This window comes from Athene noctua, chromosome 2 (assembly GCF_965140245.1).
Source record: "Athene noctua chromosome 2, bAthNoc1.hap1.1, whole genome shotgun sequence".
In the NCBI taxonomy this organism is placed as follows: Eukaryota; Metazoa; Chordata; class Aves; order Strigiformes; family Strigidae; genus Athene; species Athene noctua.
In genome coordinates, this window is record NC_134038.1 from 58151805 (window position 1) to 58177591 (window position 25787).

At 40.7% G+C, this 25787-nt stretch overlaps 2 protein-coding genes across 2 annotated transcripts in view; one reads left to right on the forward strand and one right to left on the reverse strand.

Annotated features, from left to right (window-relative positions):
- Positions 1–3401, reverse strand: part of MPPE1 (metallophosphoesterase 1) — a 32156-nt gene extending 28755 nt beyond the window's left edge. Inside the window, exon 1 of the mRNA XM_074899245.1 lies at positions 3315–3401. The gene's annotated coding sequence lies outside the window, so the exon portion shown is untranslated. The remainder of the gene's footprint in view (positions 1–3314) is intronic.
- Positions 3402–3416: 15 nt separating this feature from the next.
- IMPA2 (inositol monophosphatase 2) lies at positions 3417–25677 on the forward strand. The gene is made up of 8 exons (XM_074899251.1): positions 3417–3724; positions 11034–11167; positions 15664–15768; positions 17137–17182; positions 19491–19599; positions 22999–23107; positions 23280–23431; positions 24267–25677. The coding sequence occupies exons 1-8, from the start codon at positions 3593–3595 to the stop codon at positions 24380–24382; spliced, it is 903 nt and encodes a 300-aa protein (XP_074755352.1). The 5' UTR covers positions 3417–3592; the 3' UTR covers positions 24383–25677.
- Positions 25678–25787: the final 110 nt, after the last annotated feature.

Genomic DNA, 25787 nt, shown 5'->3' on the forward strand with positions numbered 1-25787 from the left:
AGTGACCCTGCTTTTTGCACCGCGGACCGAGCGGACCGGAACGGGGACCTCCATGTGTCACACAGAGCAGGCACGCCGATGAATGCTGCACAGCGGTTTAGGACAGGCAGGCAGGGAGCCACACCTAAATCAATCGGGGCTTCACACCCTGGGAGAGAAGGAAATCCATGACCAGGCTCTGTTTTCTGCTCTGAGGTCGGAGGGAACAGGTTTTCCCCTCTGCTGAGCATTTCTTGTCTCAGGGAAGCCCAACCTCTATATGAATCCGGTCAGGGCTCAGGAGGATTCAGGCAAACCAAGCACCTGAGAAACACTAGTATTTCAGGCTCACCCAAGACAAGTCTATTCCAAGTGGACGAGATTAAACACACGGCATGTGCAGGTTACGAAAGGCATGTGAGAGGAACTGGCTAGCGTTTGGGGTTATGAAAGACTGGAGGTTACGAAAGACCTTGGCAGTTATGAAAGACAAGTCAAGACTCTGATCCAACAAGGCAGAGAGCAGCCTCGACCTGCTTGGAGGTGAACGGACATTCAAAATTACCCAGCAGCTCACAGCAAGAAACTCATGCTGCCTGGCAGGTCTAGGCTAAGGAAGGCTTGAAAAAAACTTCAGAACGGTAACAAGAAAACAGTCATCACTGACCAGGAGAATAATGGAGAGAAGTACTGCCATCTGTTTATAGGTGTTACAAGCAGCTGTGTTTTTTCTGCAAAGTATTTTCAGTGGTCTTAGAGCACTTGCCACAGCCACTGGTTTTCTAAGAAGTAGTATTTCCTGGCTTTTTAGTTCTGTTTTAGATCTTTTACCTACATGAGTCACACAGCTGGAATAAATCTGTAAAAACCAAGGCTTCATTCAGATGATATTTTAGCCTCTCAAGCTCAGCCTTCGGTGATAATTCTACTAATATTCTACCACCAAGACAAAGAGAAGGTTGGGAAATTTTACTGAGCCAGATGGAGTCGCTTATTCCAAATGCCACTAAAACATCATTTAGAGCAAGGACTTACTCCTGCTTAGAAAAATATTGAGAGCACTTTCCCCCCTTTACAACAGTGTTTCTCCACGCCAGTGATTTTCTACAATTACCTTCAGTGAGGCTATTTCTGCATCCTGCCTACTACACTACCACTCACGCTGCCCTGTTTTTAAAACACAAGTTAAACAGACCTTTCAAATGCTCCTGTGGCAGCCTAATCACAACAAACCTCCAGGCACTGCAGCAGACCTGAGACACATGGGAGTAAACCATCTGCTCTACATCAGAATAATATCTAGCTGGTTTCAGCAAAAGGTATAGACTCTTTTACTGTTGGCCAATTCAGTAACTAAAACTTCCACTTTCAAGGAAAAACACAAAACCCACTTTTATCGTGGTCTGAGATGCTTCCTAGAATGCAAAGCTACAGTTAGCTGTAGGTTTTCTTATTTACCAAAGTCAAAGCTGTTTTTACTACATCTCACCAGTAAGTATGTTTACATGTCTGCCCCAGCACAAACTCTCTGGGGAAGCTCCTGAAGCCACCTCAAGCTGTGCTGAGCATGGCATCAATAAAATGCACAGATTCTAAAACCTGGAAGAAACTGAGATTAAGGAAGAACCCAGAGCAATTCTGTTCCATACTATTCCAAATTGTATGACATATTTGTAGGGTTATTCTACTTAATGAAAATAATCTTACATGAGGGCAGAACAGATACGAGGTTGGAGGAAACAAGTAACTTCCAATAATCAGTCAGCAGAAGGCTTGACAAACATTTGGTGAGGATTTCAGCAAAGCTTCGTAATTTCAAACTTTTAAACTTCGCGTATTAGTTAATTCACCTTCTCAGCATTTGTTACTGTTTTTTGCTGATTCATAATGGGGACCAGAAAATGTTTTGCTAAGTAGACTGACAGCCTTGCCATCTCAGTGGTATCCACTGCCACGGTGCAGCTTAGAAATTTAAAGAATTAAGTTGAATTCTTGCTCTACATGAAGTTTTGTCACTTATTTTAGAAGGAAATGGTCCAAACCTTTTATTTTTAAAAGTCTCTATTATTTTTGTGAACTATGTATGTCAGGAGTGTTATGTCTCATCCCAAAGTCATCTGTCATCTGTGTCCTACAAGATAAACAATAAAAGAAAACAGATCTAGACTTAGTTAGGTTAGATAGAACACCCAAGCCAATTAAATTTAGCCCAGTCCCTAGAAAATTAAAAATTAATATTGTGTTCACATCAGAAATATTAAGTGGTGGTGCTATGCAATTTTCTTAATGCAAATATGGTACAACTAAAGCATCTCTATTCTAGTCCTGAAAGATCACTGAAAATGAAACCCTCGACCACACGGCAGGTGCTGAAAGACAGTAACAAATTCATACACTCGATGTATTTAACACCTTTTTCAAAAAGCTACGCTGATGGACTCAAGCCCCGGACTCTCTTTTGTACAATTCAGCACCAAGTGTGCATCAGAACAAGTCAAGCGGAAAAGCGTCAGTTTGGCCGATTAAGTGTACGTTCCCAACGCTCTCTCGGTGTTGTAAGTATTACAGACTGGTTGCTCTATTGCATAAGCACGAATTCATCGCAGGCCGCCCTTTTTCTACAAGGTGGATCTAGAATCGCTCAGCTGTCTGCCACCAGTGCCCTACTCGGCTGGCTCAAATGCGTGGTAATTTGGTTTATACGGTTTCAGGAACAGCAGGTTCTTAATTCTCTTCTTCTCATCCTTGACAAATCCAAAATGACACACAAAGAACAAGTGAAAAATCTCAAAGGCACTGTATTTGTTACCGTACACTTTAATTCCCACGCACTAACGAGCTGCTGAAATTAAAAATCTGAACTGCCTTTCCACTCCCGAGGCCACCTTTCCCACACTTTTTTCCCTTCCTTCTTGAGATGGCCGATGCCAGTGGCCAGCTTTCTCCCCCAAGGGCCCGGGAACGCCGACGGCCGTCTGCCCGTTCCCGGGCACAGAGGGACCCTTTCCGTCCCCGTTCCCCTTCGCCCCCGACGCACCGGCAGGCCCCGGGCCGCTCCCGCCCCTCCCGCGGCGCCCTGAGGGGCCTGAGGGAACGGCGGCTCGTTATCTCGGAGGAAACACCAGCGCCCCAGCCCCAAGCTGGGGGGCCCGGCCCTGCCCTGCCGGCGGTAACGGCCGCGGCGCCATGTCAGTGGCCACGGCGATGGCGGCGGCGCGGGGCGGGCCGGCCCCGCGGCCTCCCCGCCACATCCTGCCCTTCGCGGCGCGGCCTCGGCGCTCCTCTCCGTGGCACCCCCCCGCCTCTCCCGGCCCTTCTCCGCCCCCGGGGCTCACCTAAAGCCGGCGCCCAGCAGCCAGGCGCCGCGCTGCAGCCCGCCTTCCCCATTGAGCGCGGCGGCCGCCGGGCCGCCTCCCTCCGCCCCGCTCCCCTCGGTGGGGCGGCGCCGGGGCGCGGAGTGACAGCGGCAGCCGCGGCGCACCGGGAGGGCGGGCGGGCGGGCGAGCGGCGGTGTGTGCGGCGGACACTCTCCTCCGCGGCCGCTCCTCGGCGGGGAGCCGGGCCCCCCGCACCCCCTGGCCCCGCTGCGGGCAGTGGAGCCGCCGCCGCCGCTATGAAGCCGTGCGAGGAGGAGGAGGAGGAGGAAGGGCGGCCGGCGGCGGTGGCGGCCGGCGGCGGCGGCGGCGGGGACCCCTGGAAGGAGTGCGCGGAGGTGGCGGTGCAGCTGGCGCGCCGCGCCGGGCAGGTGAGAGCCGAACCGAGCCGCCGCCCGCTCCGCTCCGCCAGGCTGCCCGGCGGCGGGAGGGGGCTGCGGAGGGGCCCGGGGGGGCGGCTCGGGATGCCCAGCGGCTGGAGCATCCTTCTCCCGGCCCGTGGTAGCGGGTGCGCTTCTAAACATAACCTGAAAAAAAACAAACAAACAAACAAAAAAAAACCAAAACAAAAGAGCCGGGCAGTTTGAGGAAGGGCCGTGTGGGCACTAGGCTGGTGAGGAGGAGGAGGGCGGTGGGGGTCGGCACCCGCTCAGCCCCCGCTCAGCCGGGCCGCCGCCGGAGCCCTCGGCTGCCTCCCTGGGCAGCGGGGCCGCTCCCCTCGGGGCCGCATCCAGCATAAGGACGAGGAGACGCTTCAGGTGAAAGCAGGTTTATTTTGTGACTTTTTCGAATTTATTTTTATTTAATTAAGAGAAAAAATAAGGCGGAAAGATCTGTCAGCGTGAAGGCGCTTTAGTAACTTTTTCAAATACGCACCAAGCATTTATTCTGCTACTGTAAAGCTTTGGGGCGTGCTGTGATGCTAACGTTGAATTTTGGTACGACTGAGGGGTTATGCTGTGGTGCATTTATCCAGAATATTACATATTTACACATTACTGTACCAGCATTTGGTTCTGAGCAGCTTGTGCAGAGAAAAATAGTCATCTCGGAGGTTTTGTCTTCTTGTGACATAAACCAGTGTCTTCAGAGTGACTGAAATTCACTTGCTAGGGATAAATCAGCAGTGGCTAGCTGAAGATCCGTGTTTCAACACAGCAGGTTAGTTATCTCGGGAGACATCCTGGCCCCACTGTGTATAGCAGCAAAACTTCCACCGACTCCTAATAGAGCCAAAAAGCGGGATCAGCAGATTGTTCAGATGAGATATTGGGTAAAACAAGCCTCAGCAACGTGTATTTCTCTTCCGCTCCCGTTCTGCTCTGTTTTGAAACACACTTTGTACCTACAGACTCTCATTTGAGGAGCCCCCTTTTCTATCTTGAGTCCAGAAGCTGTAACTTTTCCTTATAATGTGTTATTAGATGTATTTTCTCCTTAGTAGAAGACACACACAAAGATGAACAGAAGGCTAGAGGAGAGGAGCCTTGTTTTAGTCATACGGGAAATAAATGGATAATCCAAATCGGGATGACAGGTCATGCTCTCACAGACTCTCCAAACAGGAGTTTCTCCAGCATACTCATTCTGCCAGCCATTTCACAAGAGAGACTCTCATGACTTGCTTGAGCCTCCACACCTTATTTCTTAAAATACCAATTTGTGAAGACAGCTGTAACCGTCTCCAGCCATTTTAATCGCCCGGAAGATCACAGCTGAGCACCTTTTCTTGGAAGAAATAAACATTCCAGAAGATTAATCCTTGCATCTTTTTAGTTTGCAGTTTGCCATTGCTACCTTGCAACTGGCAGGAAATGGCCGATTCCTTGGCAGACCAAATTAAAACAGTCAAGGATGCTGTTTAAGTAGAACTTTGGAACTGGTTAGAGGTTTTACTTGTAATGTTAAGGAATGTTTTTAGTTACAAAAACCATCAGGGATCCTTGTGGAAGAAAAGGTAGGGCTGTATCTGTTATTTGTCAATACACTTCCAGCTATCCCCAAAAGAAGCTAGAGGTAAGGACACAAAATACAATGTAACACAGGTTTGATAGGACTAGACTTTTGTTGCAAATTGACTGATAAAATTGAGTTTTCTTTTGGTCGCCAAAACCAGTCAGTTCCACTGGTTAAGTTCATCTTTTTCTTCTGCCTCTCTCCCCATCCCTCAGACCTCTCCATCTTCACCTCCATCCCCAGAAATCTTATAGTCTCTGCCTCCGCAGATCCGAGTCCTTTCTCCATCCCTGCATGAAATTTTGCCACTTCAGCCTTTCTTTTAAGGCCTTACATTTCTCAGGACCATGGCAGGTTAGGAAGTCATGGAATCATTAGAAACTGTCTACAAGAGTCGTGGTGCAGAGGCCCACCTGAAGAAAGGCATGCAAGTCAATATTTTGGATTCCTAGGAAAAGTTAGCAAGTAATACACTTTCCTAGTCTCCCCTTTTGGCTTGCATGACTGGTTTATACTGCATCACGTTTCATAAGTAAAATATATCTTCTTTCTAACAGGCATCTATGCTCTGGAATAGTTTCTTCTAAACTTAAAAGGCCAGTAAATAAAGGATTGCATGAATATGTGTCAAAAGTGATGTTGCTGGGTTAACTTCTATTCCCAGGTTAAAATCCTTGCCTCTCTTGCCCATCCTGTTACTTAATTCCATTATTTTTATGAAATACCACAGTGTCTCGTTTAATATATATATGGCTATTTCATAATGAGACTGGCCATGGTTTTGTAATCTCTGTAACTGACCTGCATTAAAATTGTGTCTAATTTGCTCTATAAGGCCACATATAACTGCACTTTTTCAAACCTCTCTTCTGCTTTCTTGGTGAGTGAAGTCTGCTTGCAATGTTCATGAGAGTATGCCTGTTGGCTTAATACGACTTTTCATTAAACAGCAGGCGTGATCAGTCTCTGCATCTTTGATGCTGTTGAGAGCACTGAGTAATATTTGGTCAGTTCTCTGCAATTACAATTGAAGAAACTTCACCAAAATGAGTAGATGTGCTTCCAGGTGAGAACAAAGGTAAGAAACTGAGACTAGAAGCGAGCATGCTGAAGTCCACACAAGCTACTTGTTTTTTCCTCTCTCCTTTTTTTTTTTTTCCCCAGCAAATAATTTTATGAGGCATAAGAGACCTAGCAGAATCCCACTAAAAAAAAGGCAAAATTTCCACGGATATTCTAAAATGCCAAGATTTTTTTCCCCCATATCTGCTCCCAGGTGATATTGTAAGCCTATTTTCCATGGAACATGGACAGATTGTTTTTAGAAAAACAAATTGGTCCTAAATTATTTGCAGGTAGTTATGCTTTTTATCTAGATGCTTGATTTTATCAGTGAGCAAATATTTCAGGACAGTACTGCAAGCAAGTAAATCCATCTTGGAGCTCCCAGAAGTGTGTGGTGAGTGCAAGCAGTATAGCAAGATGAAATACCTAACACGAGCACCTCGCTGTAGCTGGGTCTCCTGGCAGGTGTTGGGGAAGAAAGCATCTTGGCCTTCTGTCCTCTCCATTCTCCTCTGTGTGACTTAATTTCACAAAGGCATTATGGAGGGAAGAGTCCAGGACCGTGACTGCACTGAGCCCTTGCAGCTCCATTTCCCTTGCTCAGTGGGAAATGAAGAAGGGAGCAGGGGCAACCTGGGTCTTGCTCTGCGATGTGGTTTTCAATGCATGTACTGGTGTAAATGCCCCTTGCTTTGTATAAACCCCCAAATGCTGCCAAGCAGTGTATTAGGATAAGAGCCAGCCAATTCTTTATTACAGGAGGGCAGCATGGGGTAAAAGTGTTAGGTGTCTCTGCTCTAAATAACCACAAAAATCAGCTGCTTAGAAATTGCTGTGAAATCTTCATAATCTAGGCACAACCTATAATACAATGATAAAGCCCAGTAAAATACATTTACAGCCAAAATAGAGCATCTTGGTTGCCAGTTCCATTGTACAATGGTGATAAGGAGCAGTTGGCTGTTTTCATTTCATCAACCTGTAGTTCCTCTGGTCTTCCACTTACCTGCTGCCTGTTACCAAGTGAGACTTTTATGGAGCTCTACGCCCAGCTGGGAAGACCAGGCAACTGCAGTAGGTGTCTACAAACCTTACTGTAAAACTTCCTAAAGGAGAGAAGCTGAGTGATACTCTAAAGTACTCTGAGGCACCAGACTCTTAATACTCTGTAGGCAGATGATTTTTAGGAATTATTCAGTGTAAGTTGAATTCTGGACTGTTCTGAGCTATTTTGTAAATTTATGAAGAATAAAAGCTGTTTCATCAATGATGCAGGGAATATGATCTCTGTGTGGGACTCTGGCTTGGATTGCATACCAGTACAAGCTGGTGCAAATGCATGTGAACCCCTTTTGTCAGACCCTTCATAAGAGGCAGAGAATCAGCAGGGGTCCATCCATCTTGCAGCATCATCTGGTACTGCAGGTGAGCTAATACGGATGTGGTGCCCATTTGTGGCTGCTGACCTCAGCACAGTGTCATGACTTCTTGCCTGTTTTCCCCTCAACACATTGATTGCACAAGAGGTGGGTGGAAGCAGTCTGTCGTAGGGCTGGATAAGATGTGCCACAGCCCCTTGGCATGAGCCTGCAGAGGAGGAGATGGGCAAGGCAGCCATCAGCCACCACTTCCTATCAGTGTCACGTCCTTGGCTATTCCCACCTCCAAAGTGACTGGACCCTCAGGCTGGCACATGCAGGTCACTAGAGAAATGAACAGGGTTAAAGTTAAAAATGGTCATGAACAACTGGAGAAAGAATCAGAAATGAAAAATACTCAATTCAGTGCTGAGAGGTTGTTGTGGTTTGAGCCCAGAGGGAAACTGAGCACCATGCAGTCAGTCACTCACGCCTTCCCCCTCAAGAATGGGAAGGAGAAAATGAAGAAAAGGCTCGAGAATCGAGATAAGGACAGGGAGGGGTGTATCACACATTATGGTCCCAGGCAAAAGACAGACTCCTTCAGGGAAGAAAAAGAACATCACTTTAATTCAAACACTGACAACAACAACACTTAACAGCGTGGGACAGTGAGAAGCATTACCACATCTTAAAAACACCTTCCCCCATCCCTCTCTTCTTTCTGGGCTCAGTTTTTGTTCCTGATCTCTCTACCTCCTCCCCACAGTGGCGCAGAGAATGGGAGTTACAGTCAGTCCTACAGCTCCTTCCTCTTCAGGGGCAGGGGGGGGACGACACTCCTCGCATTCTTCCCTGCTCCAGCATGGTTTCCCTCTTACAGGGGACAGTTCTCCATGAACCTTCTCTGTTGTGAGTCCTTCCCACAAGCTACAGCTTTTCCTTTGCTGCTCCAGCATGGGTCACCCCCACATGTTGCGGTTCTCCCGGTGCTGCATTACAACAGTGGGGGCTCCTCCCCACAGAGTCCTGGCCTTCTTCAGGCACAGCTGCCTGCTCTGGCATGGGGTCCTCCGTGGGCTGCAGGTCGGCATCTGCTCCACCGTGGACCTTCATGGGCAGCAGGGAGGGTGGCCCTGCCCTCTCACCATGGATGGGATACAGGGGGGTCTCTGCTCTGGCGTACCTCCCCCCTTTCCTCCCTCTTTCTTCCACTGATCTTGGTGTTCACATAGGTGTCCTCCTCTCAACTCCTTCTCACAACTCCCACTCCTCCTCCCAGATTCCCCTTCTTAAATACTTTATCTGAGAGGCACAGCCACCATCACTAATTGGCTCAGCCTTGGTGCAAAGGCAGGTCCAACTTGGAGCTGGGGGAGGTTTGAGAAACTTCTCACAGGGGGCCACCGCTGTAGTCGTGTCCCCCCCCCCCCCAGCAAAAACCCTGCCACAGGAACCCAGCACAGAGGTGCAGAGGATTGTGTTCAGAAAGGAGAGATCAAACACTGGAACACACGACGAAAAGCAACTGGCTGCAGAGCACATCCATGGGAGAGAGCTTTCACCTCTGCTCTTCTTTTTGTCGCAAGGCTCAGATGTGATCTCACTCCCCTGCTGAATGGTGTCACATACTGATTTAGATGGCTGCAAAAAATCTCTTCAATAATTGAACAGAAGTCAAGAACATGGCACTGCTGAGAAGAAATTCTATCAAAAGGAGTGTATTCCTCATCTGTTTCACTATGTGGTCTGAGTCCAGTTCTAAGCAGGGCATTTACTTATATTGAGACAATATAAAAGTAAAGAAGATCAATTAAAATAAAAGGTACCATCTTGAGTGTTTTGGATTTTGCTTTGGACCAAAGAGGAGCCCAAGGGCCTTCCTAGAGCTGCACTTTTACGCTTCTGTGGTAAAACTTTCAAGAAAACCATGCAGGGTATTGAGGGCAGTAAAAAGATTAAGTGTGGTTAGTATTTTCATATGCAATAATGAACTTTAGCCAGATCGCAAACCAAAAAGTATTAACCTGTCCTCACGAGATCAGTAAATAGGCGTAACTAATGTTTTACAGCTCACAAAACAGAAATAGTAGCCCAGATACCTTCCATACTAAGGCAACAGTCAGAAATACCCATTATTTGTCAGAACAATCAGCACACTCTTCAAATGTAGTATTTTATACTATGAAAACCGAGAGCTGAGACTGAAATTTGGGAGTTGTTGATTCCCTTCCCCACGAATAATGCAGCAGAACTGTTTTTCTTTGGTCATCAAACATTTCTTAATGGTTTTAAAATACTTTGATCAATGGAAATTTAGTTAAACAATTGAAATATATGAGAGAGACTTGGAATATTAGTCTTGTTGGTGCTAGTTTTAGTTAATATAATTCTATACAAGTAAGTGGTGCATAATTTTGGTTTGGCTTTCATAATTTCAAATAGTTTAGAATTTTTACTAGTTAAAAAAATAAGTCAGTTCCTTTTGCATCCTGCCCCCTTATTTTTCTTTTTAATGAAGGAGTGGAAAAAAACAGAAGATGGGAAAATTGGGAAAAAGCTTTTATTAACTGTTTTCCCATATGTGCTTTTGCACTTGATGTGGTTTAGTTCTGAGTTTATAACAGTAAAACCCTTGAAAACGAGATAAAGACTTTTCCAAAAGAGAATCCAGGTTTAGATCACTGGTTTTATATCTAGGGAAAAGTCTAAAATGTTGTTTTTGTTAAATATATAGCAATTCCTGGGGAACTAGTGGGTGGTCAGCACTTAAAGTTCCAAAATGCCATATACACAAGAAAAAATAAACTTTGTGTGTCTTTGTTGGCAAAAAAAAAACAAACAATGGGGTTTGCCTTATGCATGTTTTTTAAAGTAAGAGCACAGTGCAGTATTGACCCTGTAAATTAAAAAAAAAAAAAAAAAAGAAAGAAGAAGAGGTTTCCATGAAAAATTACTGAGTCTTGAGGCTCTTTCTTACCTTACATATATTTTTTTTAATTTCCTAAATCTAAATCATAATGGCTGCCATCATCCTTTTATTCCATTAGTCTCATCCTATGCATCAATCCTTTTCTGAACTGTCAGGAGAGGTTCTTGCAGAGTGACTCAAAATGCCGTGTTCCCAAAGGCTACTCATTAGCCCAGAAGGATTTTTAGTCAGAAGAATTAGAACCGGCTCTGGTAGAATTAGCCCCACAGTTGTTTTTCAGGATTACCTCTAATTTTTTAGTAAATATATTATTTTAGCATGCACAGGGTGAGTGGCCAACAGATCTGATTTGTGAACTTCTTGTTTCAGATTATAAGGAAAGCTCTAACAGAGGAAAAACAAGTGTCCACAAAGACATCTGCAGCAGATCTTGTGACAGAAACTGATCATTTTGTAGAAAACTTAATTATTTCTGTTCTGAAAGAGAAGTTTCCCTCCCACAGGTGAGTGCCTATAGAAAGAAACTGTCCGTGACCTTTTGCCTTTAAGAGCTGTATATCTGACTGTCATTTAAAGAGAATTTTAAATGTCTGTATTTCTCTCTTACACATTAACCTGTTGCTGTTCAACACTTTCATAGGATTTCTTTTCTTAAAATGTACCCCTTCCCTATACTTAGAACTTTTCTAATAGTTTTGTTTCTTACTATATGTATTTAATAGTAATGTTTCCCCTGTATGGGCATCATGTATGAAGGTTTCATACAGAACTCCATGATTTTCAGAACAGTGATCTGTTCTCTATTGTATAAGAATTATGCTAAGGTTATGTATTGAAATATATCTGAAATTAACGATAGCAAAGACCTTTCCTTCACTTTCTTTTGCCATCATACCTAAGCATTTGCAGATCAGGACAAGTACCATATTTAATCACATTTACCTTGTGTTTTATAGAATCCTAAAATCAGTGAGAAGCAGGGTTGTTTATCATCATCATGATTTCATGTGTATACATAAACAGGTTATAAATTACGATATGGGGTGTCAACTCAAGGTTTTAAAAATAGATCTTGAATTATTGTGGTCAATTTGAAAATAACAACTCCTAGCACATGGACAGATTAGAAGGAGGTTTTGTATTAGTTGGCCGGGTTTGGTTTAATGCAGAGACTCTGCAATCGGTTTCCACATTTGACTTCAGTCGACAAGGATAAAATTCATCTTCCTGCAGAGTGAGTGCAGAGCCTGTGTATCCCTTAAATACTGTATGATTTCCTTCTCACTGTGTGCATCTCTGATAGAGATGAGCCTTGCACTCTAGTGCTGCACACAAATCAACAAAGATGAAAATCTGGAGGGCTCAGCTACTAATCTGATTGTCGACGATGCTGCTAGGAAAAACAAAAACAACAAAAAAACCCACATAAGAAGGAGCAGAAAGAACATTATATACTAAATATGGCTTTCTAAATACGTGTTGTATGTGATCACATACTGAAGCAGTACTGTACAGCATAACATGTGGCTCTTGGCTGCAATTCTCAAGAGAGTGCCAGACTTTACAAGCCTATTATTTGTGTAATATTCCTTCTACTATTGCTGGATGTGCTCTTTTCTCATCTCCTCTCTTACGTTGTTGTTTTTTTTTCCTTGAACATTCTGGCAGAGAATATAAAACTTACACATTTCACATAAGATGAGAATCATCAGAAGCACTTGAGTTACTCAGAATGGGAATAAAACTTATAAAATCAACATAGACCTAGGAACTGAAAATTCTCTGACTTTACTAACTGTACAGTTAACTTCTGACTTTATAAGGCAATGAAGGAATTCCTGTTTCTTGAAGGCAATTATTTTTTGCTGATATTGGTTCTTGGGTTTGGTTGAAGTTTGTTCAGACAGTGAATGAATTTAGATTAAACAATAGATTAAAATTAGATTTAACTAGATTACACCACTTGCAATGAGGAGTCCATAGTAGCAATTAAAACTATATATAACTAGACTAGATTAAAACACTTACAATGAGGATGCCACAGTAGTAATCAAGGTTCAAATTAAGGAGCAATGAAAACATTAAAAGGTCATTTAAATTGTGTTCAGTCTTTCCCTTAATCTGACAATTGAAAGCATCACTGAAGATTTCTGTTTCTTTTTCTCTTAAATCATCTTGATTCTTACATTACCTGAATCAAAGGATGCATTTTGTGAGTTAGAAAAATTACAAGGGTTCTCACCAGAATCTGTGCTTTGCACACTGGCAATGATGAGTCTTGAGATGTTGGAAGTGTACTCAGAAGTAAATAGAAATACTGGGAAAACCTGTTAAAAATGTGATTCTGTCCCACGTTTCTTCTTCTCTCTGCTTGGCTAAGTGATATGTATCATCCTCATTCGTGCTCCACACAAGTTTTCATCTTTGCCCACTCTTTGGTACTCTGACATGCTCCGAGTGAGTCTTCTCAAAAGGATTATTTTTTCTGGTAGATCTCTCAAATGTAGATAGGCACAGCCAGAAGGGCTACTGGTTGAGAAAGGCTATCATACTGTTTGCCTGTGTTATTTTCACACAAGTTGTCCTCTTTGGTGTTAATTGTGGGCTTAGTCCTGTAGACATTAAAATCAGGACACAGCCATTATAGAGGGTGACATCTAAGTCAAGCTGCCCAGCTTTCAGCTCTCAGACCCCCGTAAGGTGACTGGTGAGGGATGGCCCCAGTTTGAACCTCCTGCACTTGACCAGCTATCACTCCTGCTGCAGTTTATGCTGTGCTACAGTTTCTCTGCTGTTCCAACAATGAATTTCAGAGTGGCACCATGGTATGAACAGATGTCCACTAAGGCTAGGCTAAAATTACTGGACTCATTTTCAGTGGGAGAAAACTTTAATCCAGATTTGAAGAGAGGTCAACAGAGCTGACAGGCTGGCATATTAATTTAACTACTGTAATAACATGGCTACCCCTCCTGCTTCTCAAGCTGTTCCTAAAATTTGGCCTCTGGTACTTCAGGCTGAATGTTTTGCTTAGTTTGCCTGTTTTTACAGGACAGAGGGCCATAGAGCAACACATCTGATGTTAACCTTGAGGGACTCTCACAGTTCCCAGTATTGTATAACAGCAAGGGACTTATTTTAACCTATTAGCCCATATTTCATAAAATGTGCACCTAATTTGTCCTACATCCATTTTGAAAAAATTGGACATCAATACTTCATTAATGGCACTGCTGTGCCCTGACTTCACATTAGCATTTCTGCATGTGAGGACTGCAGCGTCGCACCCTGCTGTAAGGAAAAGATGAGAGACAGACTTACGATACTTGAAGGCAAAACACCTTACACAGAAATGCTCTTGTCTTTAAAGAGTTTCCCATTTTGCCTTTCTTTCACTGGCAGGACAACAGCTACAGTTCAGGCTCTGGCTGGGGGAGCTGGCAGAGAAGCATAATTTTGGGGAAGATGGACAATCTGAGATGGGATGTGAAGTGCTTCATCTGTCAGAAGATGAGCTTCCTTTGCAGCACAGCCAAAGCATATGGGTTTAGCCAAAGCATATTGGGTTTAGGTGCTAATTACAAGATTTGTAAAAGCAAAAATTAAATGATACAGCACCAACCAGAAAAAAATAGTGGAATATTTAGAGCAAGGAATCTGCGAAGTGTTATGTTGGACTTCCAAACACTTGTTCAAGTCTTTCTTGCTTCTCAGTTGCACACTAATGCTTCATCCTTCAGCTGTTATCTTTAATAGAGATGAAAATAGTAACAAACTTCCCTCTTCACACTGACTGGGGGTCCATAATACCATCAAAATAGTCCCTTTCTACTGAGGGAAAGGCAAAGCAGCATCTGGAAAATTCAAGAAGCCTCTTCCTGTTCTGTCTGCAAAACATTTTAAGCTCACGATTGCAAGCGTTATGTGGGATCATGTGGCGCGTGTTGAGGGCACAAAAGAAAATAGCTGCTACTCTAGTCCTAGGGAAGCAGCTTGTTTCTGCAAAAGGTGTTTGCTCCTTATTTTATCCACTTTTTTTCTCTTCAGAGATTTGCAGGTACTCTGAATACCACTACCAGTTGTTCAAATGTGAAACCAAAAGCTAGATTCAGTACTAGCAGTCTGATTTTACACCTTCTGTACATACAGAACTTTATTCAAATCTGTGAGAGTAGCACCTGCACGGCTCTTACAGAAGCAGACCCTGAGCAGTTTATGGGAGAGTAGGAATAATTAAGGTCAGGAGGAAATGTGCCAGAACTGGATGTTCATTTCCCAGGGAAAAAGGAAAAAAAAAAAAAGAAAAGCGTATCTACTAAAAGAAATTGGAACAGAACAACAGAACAGAAGATGAGCTCAGATTTCAATGTGTGCCTTGTGCATCCAAACAACAACAACAAAAAAGAATTTGTTGATTTTCTCTGGGTCATGGGAAAAAGAAGGTTCAGCTTTGTAAATCTTTTAATTTCCTGAGTCAGACTACTGTAAAAAATTCAAGTAGGAGTGAGATTGTGGATTTTCTAAGAGTGCATTATTTCCTGCTGACTGAATTTGACTGCAAAAGAGAAGCAGGCTACAGTTTGCAGTTTATATTAATTACTGGAAGAGACAGGCCTATCCCATAAAATTACACTCTGCATAAAAAAAGTTCTTCTAGAGTTCCAGGATTGCCACTTAAGATCCGTTTCTGCATTCATTACACTCTTAATGGTATATCGAGAAAGTAAACATAAATTGAGTTCTTTTTTACCTTGTAAAATAGTATGCTATAAATTTGATAACTGTCCTTCAGAATTTCTATGAAAGTTCCCCATTCCCAAATGGAAAAAGCAATATGTTTGTTTATACATACATATACATTTATTTTATATATATATATATATATATATATATATAAATTAAGTTTCTCTTCAAAAACAGGAAGATGGAGTTTGACTTTCCAAGTCACATATCTAAGCCAGTTTTCTGGGACACTTGTTTTATTCCTCACCAAATGCAGGTTTATCGCAGAAGAATCCACTGCTGCTGGTTCAAAATGTGTCCTCACGGACAGTCCAACCTGGATTATTGACCCTGTTGATGGAACGTGCAATTTTGTGCACAGGTAAGTGGACAATGAACTGAGAAATACATGACAATGCAAAAGGTAACTTCTCAAAAATCCTCCCTTCCTCTTAAAGGTGTTTTACTGTGGTAGATTTGTTCCTTTGACTCATGAGTAGGAGTCATCCCTTTATCTTTTTGTACTTCACGTAGTGTATCTGAGGGAGTGTGTGTTTGTGCTGCAGAGAGCTCTATACTGTTATCTAAAGGTAAGCTAAAGTTTCTGCTGATTGCTTAATGACCCAAAGCTCTTGACTCACAGCTCATTTATATATAACTGAACATTAACATGCAGAGACATGAGCTGAACTGGAGGAACAAGGCTGTGCTATGATGACACTTGGCCTAAGGCCTTACGTGGTCATTATACATTCCTTTTAGTAGTGCTGTTTTCTCCCTTACAAATACAAATGCTTCATTTTTTCCTGGGAAGTACAACCATTACTTATATGTAGAGTAGAACTGAAAATTAAGTTGTACATAGATACTGGGTTTAGATCTGTGTAATACCTCTCTGCAAAAAGGAATCTAGGGATTGTTACTGCAAAAATGCAAAAGTTTAATGCATCATCTGACTGCTAGGAGTTGTAAAGTAATGACTATTCATAATACTTCTACTTAAAAAACTTAAATATGTTCTGCTTTATAGTTAGTGACTTAACTGCAGGTATTTAAAAAAAAAACCCCGAGGCATTCCCTTGATTTTTGGTGCAATTACATGCAATTCAAGGGGAGGCGTGGGGGTGTCATGTGCTGGTGTTTCATGCAATTAAGTGAAAATTTCTCTTTCTAGCAATATTTTCTGGACCTTTACAGCCCTTTTTTAAACATGGTTTTAAGAAATTAATTTATTTCAGTGTTTAAAATGTGATAATTATACTTCAGTCAAAAGGACCAAATTAAATACATGATCCTCACTTTGACAAAAGGGACAGTGGAGGATCTGATTTCTCCTTATGTTGATGTCAGCAGCAAGGTATCTCAATGCTACTTAATTGCTGTGTTAGATGCTTGAACTTGAACAAAATGTGCTCTTAAAAGTGATGACTTGTTATAACAACATTAATGATTTTAAACTGATTCAATTACACTAAATCAAAAAGATCACTAAAATATGTAATATGTTTAGTATAAAAATCCTGATGTCTTCCTGTGTTTATGTCTTGCTGTCTCTGATATTAAATGATATTTTTAAAGGAACTGGCAAATTTAAAGAGACTGACAAAGATGAAATAGTACAATGTCAAGAGCATTTTGACACAAGTAAAATCACAGAGCTCCATGTGGGGTTTTGTTGCCTAAGGGAGTTGTGAAAGGAGTAAGTTGAGAGATTTTTCATCAGTAATACTTCATTTGTTATTTCTCACAGATTTCCAACAGTGGCAGTGAGCATTGGATTTGCTGTTAACAAAGAGGTATGAAGTATGTTCTTTAAGATGGGTACCTGAGAGCTGATTAGAAGCCTCAAAACCGTGTGGGAACTTGAAATAAAATAAAATAAGTTTTTTAAAAATCATCCATTACTCAGGTTTTTCCATGCTTTTTAAATGCATTTGATCATACTCTCCTAGTCTAAAATCTTAGTCCTGCAAAACATACACAAACTGACAATTACAAAACAATTCTTACAAATTATTATAGAATCTATGCGGGGAAAAAAAGGGAGTACTGGTGTGAGCAGGGTTTTGTAAGACAAAGCCATAATGAGTTAAATATAGTGCTGCCTATTCATAATTTAAACATATCTCCCAGTCTTCTTACGTTGTTATTATTGCTTTTTTCCTGCTAGCAGTATCTGTGAAAGCTAACTGCTGCTATGAGACAATTCAGAACTGATTTCTATGAAGAGTGCAAAATTATGGGCCTAGTTCATTTAATCTGCCTTTGTGGTTTTCTTAACATAGTAAAATAACTATATTTCCCTCTTGAGAACTTGATTACAGCGGGGAAAAAAAACATACTTAGCCTTCATACGTGCCATTTTGAGTTTCCTAGCTATACTTGTTCGTGCTAGTGCCTTTTCTCCAGATATTGCTGGTTTACAGTTTGACATATACAGAAGAAATAGCTATGCAAATTTCCAAGGAATGTGCCTCTTTCAGCCTAATTCCATGGTCTTAAATGTATGTATAGCTGTAAGTAAAGCCAGCAAGAATTCTGTGTAGTAACAACATAGTTTTCAGATGTGCTAGTGGATCTTACTGATTTAAACAGAATAATGTTGTGTACTTCTCTAGTTAGACTTTTCAAACATAGAAACTTCAGAGAAACACTTCCATGTTTTCTGAAGTTTATTCATTCCCAAAGGTTCTTTTGAATACTACAGATTATTACCAGGCAGCTTGCTCTAATATGTTTTCTAGAACACCATCATGATTTTGACGCTACATTTTTGGGGTTATGTAAACTAAACAAAGCTGAAACAAAAATAAAGAATTATATTAAATCTCGCTCCGTAAACAAATGGGAAAAGCAGAAGAAAGTAGTAAGCTGAAAAGGAGCCAAAGTACACACAGGGGAACTGGCCTGAATGTAAGCCTTGAACAGTACTGAAGAAATTCCTGCAGATGTCTTCAGGGAAGGAGTCTATTAATAGTGTGTTCCTGCAAAAAACCCTTTGGTTTAGATGGGACCCCATGATAGGGCAAAGACAGTCTATTCCCTTTGAATTGTTTCTGATGAACACCTATGATTGAATGGAGGAGGGCAGCAGGAAAAGATTAAAAGTCTAGAACGTCTGAGAGGTTTTCTTGACCTTGTTACCAATTTCTTCTGTGACCTTGGTCAAGTCACTTAATTTTTGTGTATCTGTCCAACTCTAAATAAACTATTTCTAATAGTACTTATCTAGGGGTGATTTTAGGAGCTGATCATTGAAGTTTGTAAAGTGCTTTAAAATCTTTTGGTAAAACCTATTAAAGTAATGGAAATATTAAATACCTTGGGTTTCAATCAAGGGTCAAATTCTGACCCTCTTCTCATTGGTAAACAGATGCTCCCACAAAAATTCCAGTCTTACTCATTCTCAAGCTTTCACTGAGGGTCACAATATTTGGTATTTCTCTTCCAACTCCACTTGGAGTTCCGTGACTTCATGATATTCTCACTTTTATGTGTAAACAAAAGGATTTTGCACAGAAACGTTTGAACAAGTGACTCTAGTGCACTAGTTTGGTTGAAAAGGTGGGCAAATTAAATGCATCGTGAAAGGTGAAGTGCATATAAAAGCATCCACTGTTAATAAACCATGTGCCATGACTTCTGAGTTTGGATGCCTGACAGATCATATCTATGTATTTTGGACTGTAAAACTTCAGGGTCCAGCCGAAATCAGTGGGATTACTTCTAGGTGTAACTGCTCACCAGTGGAAGTAAAGCATGGAGAATCTGGCCTTAGAGGACTTGCATACTTTCAATAAAAAAATAAAACTGAATTTGAAATCAACCTGGCATTTAATGTATTCTAATGTGAACACAAACAAGCTGCAAGTAAGAAGATCACGAACAGATTGCATTAACTTCTTTTTATAAACTGAATTTTATATGACCTGTATCTCAATATCACAGTAATAGTAAAATTATTCCAGTTTATTAGCATCAATATAATCTTTAATTTCATGTACAAATTAAAATATTGCTGATCTTTCTGCCATTAGTAGTTGTTTATATTTATGATGAGTAATTTGAGTTGCATTCATTTCTTTCCTTTTCAAAATCTTAAAGCTTGAATTTGGTGTAATTTACCACTGCACTGAAGAACGATTATACACTGGTAGAAGAGGTCAAGGGGCATTTTGTAATGACAAAAGGCTTCAGGTATCAAAAGAGACAGGTTGGTCTAGATTTTGTTAGAACTCTAAAAGGAATATGTTAATTTTGTTTCAGAGTTGTTGCAAATCATCATTAGGATAATGAACATCATTATCCTGATGGAAAGTATTTCACCTGCATGATAATTTTGTTGTTATGTGTTTGTTTTTTTCTGAGAAATCACAATTTTCCTTGTCTTCTTTTTAAAATATACATCTGAATATGAACTACTTAATCCTAAATTATTTTGCTTCATAACCATTGTTTAAAATAAGGAAGAATGAGTAGATTCACCAGTTTCATTCCAGTTGTACACTAGCATAACTTTTTATGAGCAAGATGCAATGGGAATGGTGAATCAAATTTAGAGTACTATGGCAGCCATTATTTACTTATTTTCCAATAAACTTGTGCATCATAAAGTGTATTATGTCTGTAGGTATACACGCTAACAGTGAAGTAAACTAAAGGATGCATGCTTCATTAGGGGTTCTTTAACAGCTTGCTTTTGTGTGTGAGATATGTTTCAACATACAAATAGCTAGCAACACGTAGTCAACACTTTAATGGAATTCTCTTATTGGTAAACCAAATCATAGATCTGTTTGTTTACCTAATTATAATAGATAACAATAATCAGATGTCTGTAGAGAAGTTTTCTTTTAATCAGTCGAAATTCAGAGGAGAATATAACACAGCTGTAGACAGAAGCAGACATGTGCCAAAAATGTACATCATTGTACACAGGAGATGGTAAAATTTTCACCTCAGAAAGAGATTTGATGAACTTGAAACACAGTAAATTCAAGCAATTTAGCGTACAGATTTGTTGAGTGCCCCAAGCAGACCCTGTATCAGAACTTCCCTGAAATTTTGGGAAGTTCAGCTATTCACCTAAATTAATAGTGATCCGGGGTCTCCTTGTCTGGAGAGATGGAGCAAATTGTAAAGTCAGTGACCACTAAGATTTTAATCCTTGATTATACATCACATTTTTGTAAGTGCTCAAATATCTCATATTGCACAAAAGCCCATGCTGGCAGAGACTATTAGGAAAAACTAGTGATGCCCACAGTCGGGCTGGCTGAGCCACTTTTGAAATGGCCTGGCTCACTTTTGCAAAGAAATCTGGTTTCCAGTTGAGCAAGGAAATTTTGGCACATGCCACTTTTGTCCTCCTTTCTCTGGACATCCAGACTACATGGGTGTCTAGAACACAGCAAGGGAAGTGGACCTTCTGCCCTTCCAAATGCTTTGAAATTTTCCTTTGTTTTGAGGGACATCATTTGGTGGTGGGCAACTTCACCAGTGAAGATGGATCTTCTTTAGTCTCACTTCTATTGATGTCTTAAGTGTATAAAATCCCAGTTGTTCTTTTCCTGTAAGGACTGTGGCTTCAACGAAATAAACCAACCCTGGAACAGAGAGTGGTGTTTCCCTGTACCTACCGTTGGAACTCAAGCAGCCTTCACCAATGCATGACTTGTTGGAGACCTAGGCTGTCATGTAATTTCATGCCTTTCGTTTTCAGGAAGTGTGACTGTTGTGTAACATTGATCTGTGCTATACACTCATTGTTCAGATTTAATCATTTGAAATCACAGTCCAGGCAAACACTGTTCTTTGTCAATGCCAAATTTTGTAGAGGTCTGGTATGGAAGTCAAAAGCAGTCAAGATAAACTTAAATGAAGGATCCATCTTCCCTTTGATCTTGAGTGATATTTCTTCTCATGCTTAGATTCAGATCAGGCCTTACATGCGCTAATACTGTAAATATATTTTCCTTCTTTTAATCTTCTGTGGTCAACAGAATTGGTCTTTTCCTCATAAATCTATTCATATCACTGTTAAATCTCTTCTACCAAGCCTCCTTATTTTTCTGGCCTTTATCACAGAGAGAAGTAGTCAGTAAATTTTCTCCTGCACTTCGAATTCCTGAAACCCCATCAATTCTTGTGATCAGCTAGCTCCTTTTCCTAAGCAGAGACCTCCCTCTTCCTTGCCATAGTCTCTCCATCCAATTTCTACCTGTAGCCTTGATGAAAATTGAAGAGATCCATTTATGCGTTAGAAATATATTTAATAACTCAAAAGTACAATAGTCTTAGTCATGACCTATCTATGACTGGTGTGGTGTGAATGCTTGGTGCATTTCAGCAATGAGGCATGCATTAAATGTTCTGTAATTATAAACTGAGTTTGTTATGCAAAAAGATCTGAGGCAGATTGCTTTCTCTATCCAGAGTTTTTGGTGGTGGCTGAACGACGAATACCCTGCAGCATGTCTGCATTGGTGTTTCTCTGGTTTAATGCAGTAATTTAAGAAGCAATTGTTAAATCTATGTTCCTACAGTTACGCTTTGTGATATCCTGTAACTTTTAATCTCATTACATACCTGTTACTCACCAACCATTTACCGCATTGCTTGAATCCATAATGTTCCTCTGCAGTACTAAATTCATTGGTAGCATGTTTAATTAAATGATGTCTCACTCCAGCCTAATTTGCTTTTGAAAACCTCTCTGCTACTTCTGCTAAGAATTTTCAACTTACGCAATTAGCTGTAATAACCAGCCAGACATTCCCTATGTGAATGAATGCCTAGCCTTTAACCCGGGGTAGAAGGTGACACCTAACACTTAGGCACAGCCTAGTTACTAAGTAATCAACACCTAAACCTTTGAGTTTTGTCATACCTTTAACGCCTTCAAGTTCAGCTGGCACAGCAGAAGCAGGGACACTTGGCATTTGATCAACCATCTCCACCAACATTGGCATATGGTTGTTATACACTAGCAATATTCAGATCTCACGTGAGGACTGCTTCAACACCCTGCAAGTCACTGTGAGTCTTTCCTTTGACTGTACACAGGCTGATATCCTCATCTGGTGTAGGTCAGAAGTGCCCTTGCTGAGCACAATACAAAATAACATTTATATTATTATTAATTAAGATACTGCATTAGCTTGTGATAAAAAAAGGGTTTTTTTCAGTCATAAGGTGTCGTCAGTCTTTGAAATGTCAGAATAAAGGGGAGCTATTACTGGATGACTGGGGGTTTAGGTAGAGACTTTTCTTTCCTCTTACTGTATTTCCAAATGTTTATCATTTGTTAACAAATTACATTAAAGTTCCCTATTCAAGAAATCCTGTTTTCAAATATGATTAGATTAGCATCGTTAATTATTGCTAGGTCACTGGATTATTTTTAGTTGATTGGACCATTTGATATGAGAAAGATAGTCTTGCTTGAATATTTATGCAAAGTTGTCACTTATCCTATGAAAGAGTTTGGGGTAAAAAAAGGGACATGAAAATTGCTTTTCTGTGAAAGTCCATTAGTGTTTAATTTAAAAACAAATTTCCACAATCTACCTGGGAGCTGTTGAATTAATGAAAACAACTACCTACATTGCAGATATCTCGAAGGCCTTAATTTTAACAGAAATTGGTCCAAAACGTGACCCTGCAACTTTGAAATTGTTCCTTGGTAACATTGAGAGATTGCTCAAGGCCCAAGCACACGGGTAAGATATTTTACAATATATGTCTCTTTTTTGTGACCAAAAGTCATTAAAAAACAACAACAAAAAAAAACCCCAAACAAGTATGTTGCACGTTTTGTGATCTCAACATATAGGTTGAAATCAGAGGCATTTTCTACTTTACATTTCTGTGTCCCCTTCTCGCGGGGTTTAGGGTCCGTGTCATCGGGAGCTCGACCCTGGCCCTGTGCCATTTGGCATCCGGCGCTGCAGATGCCTATTACCAGTTTGGGTTACACTGCTGGGACTTGGCAGCAGCAACTGTCATTATTAGAGAGGCGGGTGGCACTGTGATAGACACTTCAGGTGAGTAAAAATATCCTTGTTTTCATTGACCTTTTGGGGACTGAGTGACTATTCCAGGGCAACAAGTGTTACCTCAGTACAGTCCTGCTGTGGCTCTATCTCATTTCTAGCAATATTCTGTAGAAACATCTGTACTCTCCACTAGACTCTTGCTGGTTATTTGTAACACGCTGATGTAATTACAGCCTGGGGTTTCATCACCTCAAAGGTCTTCTGAGTCAAACTGTATTAGCATGACTTTGAGTAATTCCTTTAAAGCATCAGATGTATAGTAAAGAACTAGCTCAGGAGATTGGTAGATACACTCAGACTCCAAACAGATTTTGGCAGAGACAGCCTCCCAATAAAGGAGGACACTCAGATACATGTCTGAACATACATGTCTAGGAACTACTCAGAGTAAAGGACAGCACAGTCTCTGGATTACTATTTTATTCATTTAGATGCTGCACATCTCAGAGTAATGGTTTACTGATGACCAATATGTGGATACTGTTGGAAAGATATGGTGGATTAAGAATAAGAGTATGCTGATTGAACTAATTTCTGTTCAATCCCTTTCTGTTGCTAAAAGAAGGGATTATTGCATTTATTGTTAGATTATTGCGTTTGCTGCTTCTGTTGCATACTTTGGCATTGTATCTAGAATCTTCTGAAATAATTTTTTGCTGATAGGGGTTGCTGAATTAGGATGGCCTTCCCACCCCAAAAGGAGCTACGTATGAAGTTGTTTCTATGTTTCTGAACCTATCTAATTACAGCATGGTTTATATTTAAGAATACACTGCCTTTTTACATCACGTAAAACAGTTCTCATTAATCGTCTTGTCCTCAGGGGGACCTCTGGATCTTATGTCCTGCCGAGTGATTGCTGCGGGCACCAGAGAGATGGCTATGTTCATAGCTCAGGAAATACAAACTATTCACTACAGACGGGATGATGAAAATTAAATACTTACAGTATGGAGTCTGCCCTCCTGAACTATGTAACTTTTGCAAAATAGGTGGCTTAAAGGGTATGTGATTTCAGCAGGATGCTTTCTGTGGAGATTTTCTGTGTCAAATATTTTTTATAAATTTATTACAATGTGGGAAGGCATAAGGAGATTTTTAAACCTCTAAGAATTGTGTTTCCTTTTTAATATGTATCTCTTTCAGCAGTATCTTTTTTATAAGATAGCGTATTTTACTTGTAGTAGATTAGTCTCAAAATTAAGTTGTAATTTCCTATCTGTGGAGCTGATATTTAGTCTTTTGTAACATTCAGCTAAAAATGGAACTTTATTTTTACAGATGCAGATCTCAGGTAAATGAGCTTTAGGACTGTAGTAAGGACAAGTAGTTAAGATGTGTGCCTATAATACCCTTGTTCTATGATACTTAAGAATACAATAAAAACAACATTATTGTTTCCTAACTACATCATAGCTATATATCCATGTATATGTATGTCTGTGTGTATGTGTGTACATATATGCACCTATACATGTATATGGATGTATACACACACATACCCATGTGTGTATATATGTATGGGTACCCTGGATGTTTACAGCAATTTAGAGAATGCATAGAAGAAAGCTAATATTGGAAGTTATTTTCAGGTAAAGAGTAGAGGTTACTTATGTGATTTTCGTGGGGGCTATCCAATGACAAATAACAGAGCTGATCATGGAAAATGTTTAATGATTTTACAAACTGTTCAGCTAGTTCTTGTGTCCCTTCATCCCTCGCATGTGGATAAATCATACTGTCCTATGGGCCTCTGTAAAATATTCAAACCTGCAAACACTTACTACCATAGAGTAATTATAGTTAAAACCAGGAATATTGAACTCCACTGAGTTATTCACAGTATTAACTATGACACACAGTAGAAGGCCAGTGGAATAAGAGCACAGTGTCAAGGAGCTGTTGATTTTAGAGAAACTTTGAGCAGAACAGCAGAATTGGGCCCCTTCCAGGCAAGTTATTAAAAATATGCACATAAGATTTGCTTGCAAAAAGTTGTAAATCACATACCCTTCTCACACAAAGTTGTAATTGCACTTTTTGATCAGAGAAACCTGTAAAATCAGTTACATACATTTCCTAAATACACAGTTGTTCTCTATCCGTGTATCTAGCATTGGTTTTAGTTCCACCAAGATGATAATTTCTGTGTAGATTATTTTTTTAAATCATGAGCACAGGGAAAATACAAGTGTATCCAGAAAAGTAGTTGAAATTAAATCACTTCTATTTTTTTTTTTTTTAAAAATTGAATTAAAAGGTATCTCTTTTTTAAAAGAGTGCAAAGAGGAATGAGTCAATAAAGTAAGTCTTTTAAAAATGTTTAGCTTTCTTTATACACTGA

Excerpts from the sequence above, each read along its gene's own strand:
- IMPA2 (XM_074899251.1), top strand. The coding sequence starts at position 3,593 with ATGAAGCCGTGCGAGGAGGAGGAGGAGGAGGAAGGGCGGCCGGCGGCG. Across the intron at positions 11,168-15,663 it reads GAGAAGTTTCCCTCCCACAG|GTTTATCGCAGAAGAATCCA; the intron begins GTGAGTGCCTAT and ends CACCAAATGCAG. Across the intron at positions 23,432-24,266 it reads CACTGTGATAGACACTTCAG|GGGGACCTCTGGATCTTATG; the intron begins GTGAGTAAAAAT and ends TCTTGTCCTCAG.